The sequence below is a fragment of the Wolffia australiana genome, chromosome 8 (assembly GCF_029677425.1).
Source record: "Wolffia australiana isolate 7733 chromosome 8, ASM2967742v1".
Classification (NCBI taxonomy): Eukaryota; Viridiplantae; Streptophyta; class Magnoliopsida; order Alismatales; family Araceae; genus Wolffia; species Wolffia australiana.
This window is the reverse complement of record NC_135842.1, coordinates 533,337-536,470: the sequence shown is the minus strand read 5'-3', so window position 1 is coordinate 536,470 and position 3,134 is coordinate 533,337. Positions and strand designations below refer to the sequence as shown.

The following is a 3,134-nucleotide window of genomic DNA, read 5'->3' as shown; positions in this document are numbered from 1 at the left end:
TAGGTCTCTCGCTCTCTCTCTCTCTGGCCATTGGGACATAGTGCGGAACTGATACATCTGAGAGCATGAGAATCGCGTGGACAATCGTTAAGAAAGCTCAAAGTAACGAGGCCGATAAGATGAATACGGACAACAAATCTCAGCTGCGGGAGGGTGCAAGACGTATCACTGATTTATTATTATTAGTAAACTCAATTGCCGGAAATTATTTCGCAGTAGTTCAAAGATGAGCCGCAAGCACAAACTGGAGCGCTTCGGCTTCCTTCTTTATTTCACAACAGACAACTCCGGCTAGAGATGGCCAGTGCCTAGTAGACGTGACGTTGTCTATCTTCTGGCCGCTGTGTTTTGCCCACGACTAGGGCTTATTCTCGGAGCCTCCACCTGTAGTGTTGGCGTTAACGATGAAGTTACTGGGTCCCGCGCGCCGAACAAATATTCCCCTAGGGTCGGTCCCTGGCCCGTAGATGACTAAGCTGCCGTCCGCCTCGAGAATAATAACGTACCGACCAATGTCCTTGCGGGCCGGCGTCGACCAGACGGGTCTTTGAGGGCCGGCATAGATGTCAAGCTGGCCGTTTGTCTCTAGTCTGGTGATGCAGCTATTAATTCCAGGGGGGGAGGTTCCTGATGACCATAACGTGATGCCCGGGCTGCGCTTCAGTGTGAGACTGCAGTCTCGCTCCATGACCAGAGCAAATCCTCCCGCGACCAGAGCCTGGCCAGGCGCGAGAAATTGCCCCGAATAAATGTAATTCGCAGCATTCGATGAAGAAATGAGAAACAAAAAAACAAACACCGGGGACAGGTATAGAGGCCTCGTCGCCATCTCTAAGAATTGGGCTACGCCGGCAATTTCTAAAGAGAATGAGGCTCTGAGGGATGCTGGGACTCTGAACCATATGTCCTCCTTTTATAGGGTTACATTGCTCTGCATCTGGTTACAAGCGGCACGGCTAATGCCACATTGGTAACGTCACGATTTTGGTGACGACCGTAATTTTGTATTCAAATGAGATGTAAAAAGACGATCGGTGTGGCGCACGGAAAAGGGGGGAGTAACGACTCTCATTACCTCATTAAAACCTGTGGCTGTCACAGAAATATAATAAGGGGAATCGTCCGGAATTCGGTATTGATTTTTAGCGCTTACGAATCTGTGGCTGGCAAACCGACACATTAAGACATTTCGCTCCGTCTGAAGTAATATAAGCTCGATAATATCCATAGGTCTGACGAGATAGGCCTTTTTTCTTTTACAACGGAAGGAGTCTAATTAAACAAGTGGCGTCACACAAAACACCGACGGTATTGGAAGCCATGCGAAGCTAGATTTTGGATTAATGATTCTGAAGGGAGAGAAAGAGAGATAGAGAGGGAAGAAGATAATCTGAAGATTCGTTCTTGGTGAGTTGACTTCGTGGGAAAGACGGTGAGAAAATCGAGTAAAACAAGCCCCTTGCCTCCACATATAACGAGACAAAGAAAGACAGAAAGAGCAGCATATGTCTAAACATGCACGTTCCAAACGAAGAGAGAGCACGCAAACAGACGTAAAGGGCGCACCATTCGTGCATCCAGTGAAAGGGATAGAAAGGAAAGCCATGTTCTCTCTTAACGCGCATTCCATGCCTCAAGACACGCGAGAGAGCGACAGAAGAATATATAATGTTGGGGGTTCCACGCCTCACCATAGAAAGACAGAGGTAAACGAAAACCATGCGAAAGACCCAGACTGAAAAAGGAGAAAGAAAGAGAACGTGTGAGTAGACATGGTCGTTCTGTTCTGTTCATTTAAAATAGCAAAAACTTCGCACAAAAGAATCACACAGGGGTCTGTTCATTGTTCTGTTCTTTTTTTGTGCAAAAATTAGAACAGATGTTCGAACAATTCACACAATTCATACAAAATTCGGACAATTTGCATAGTCCTACTGCTCAGAAACCTATCTCAGGTTAGTTGATACAGATTACTAGGTATCCAGGCAAATCTCCTGAAGAAGCAGAATCACTTTTGTTGGACCTCGTTGTGAGTGTGGATCTACCCTTTTTACTTATTGATCATCCAAAATTTAAGAATGTTTCAACCTTCTATGCACCAAGTGATGATACATATATTACATGTTCCAAGACTGTATGATGCACAACTGCTGAAAAATTTACACAGGAAAATTCAAAGCTGAAAGAATTACTCAGGCCAATAGAAAAATTGTAACTCACGATGGACACTTGAACAGCGTCAAAACGTGTAGCTATACTTGGGATCACTGCACATTGGATTGGTATAACATGGATACTTCATGAACGAGCTCTAAGTGTTTGTCAATTAGTTGTTTCTCATCAAGGTGCATACTTGGCGTAGGTAGTGCGCAATGTGCTGAAAGATTATAGTCTCACAAGAAAGTTATGTCATCATTAATATTTATTATGTAGTAATTATAGATTTGAATTGTTTTTCCTTTGTTTCCTAGGTGTTTGGTATCACAACTGACAATGCCAGGAATAATAAAACCATGGTTGAAACTTTAGAAAGGTTCATGAAGGGTTCTGTCTCAGGCTTCACCGACCAATATCACGTACCATGCATGGCACATGTTGTAAATTTGGCGGTGCAAAGAGGCCTGAAGAAGCTAGGTATTTAAGGTTTTAACTTTTTCTAATGAAAATCACTTTGTGAAGATATTGACCACCAAAATATCCTCCTCAAAAAAATTGTGTTCGAAGACTTGTCATTGCAGCTGGAGCTTCACCATATAGAGTTCACCACTATCATACTTTATGTCATGATTTGGGCATGAAAAATCAAAACTTCCTTATTGAAGATGTGCCTACCAGGTGGAACTCTACGTATGAAATGATTGAAGCAGCTTACGAAAAGAGTATTGTGTTAGACAACATGGCAGGTGATTATCTAATCACAAACTAAGTTACTTATTCAATCGTGGCTGAAGAGTGGTATCTCTTGAAAAGGTTTGCTGATGAACTGGAAGACTTTCGTGACGCTACTAACATTCTTTCACAGTCACAAACCATTACAACATCTATTGTTTTGAGGGTGCATCAACTTCCCTTAGATCAAGTAGACTCTGCTATTTATGTGCTGGACGATATGCATCATGAACTCTCAAGGTCAC

At 43.2% G+C, this 3,134-nt stretch overlaps 1 protein-coding gene across 1 annotated transcript; it reads right to left on the bottom strand.

Moving 5' to 3' along the window:
• Positions 1–358: 358 nt before the first annotated feature.
• Positions 359–829, bottom strand: LOC144706531 (mannose-specific lectin-like). The gene has a single exon (XM_078579532.1). The coding sequence runs from the start codon at positions 827–829 to the stop codon at positions 359–361; it is 471 nt and encodes a 156-aa protein (XP_078435658.1).
• Positions 830–3,134: the final 2,305 nt, after the last annotated feature.

Coding starts and splice junctions, on each gene's coding strand:
- LOC144706531 (XM_078579532.1), bottom strand. CDS start 829: ATGGCGACGAGGCCTCTATACCTGTCCCCGGTGTTTGTTTTTTTGTTT.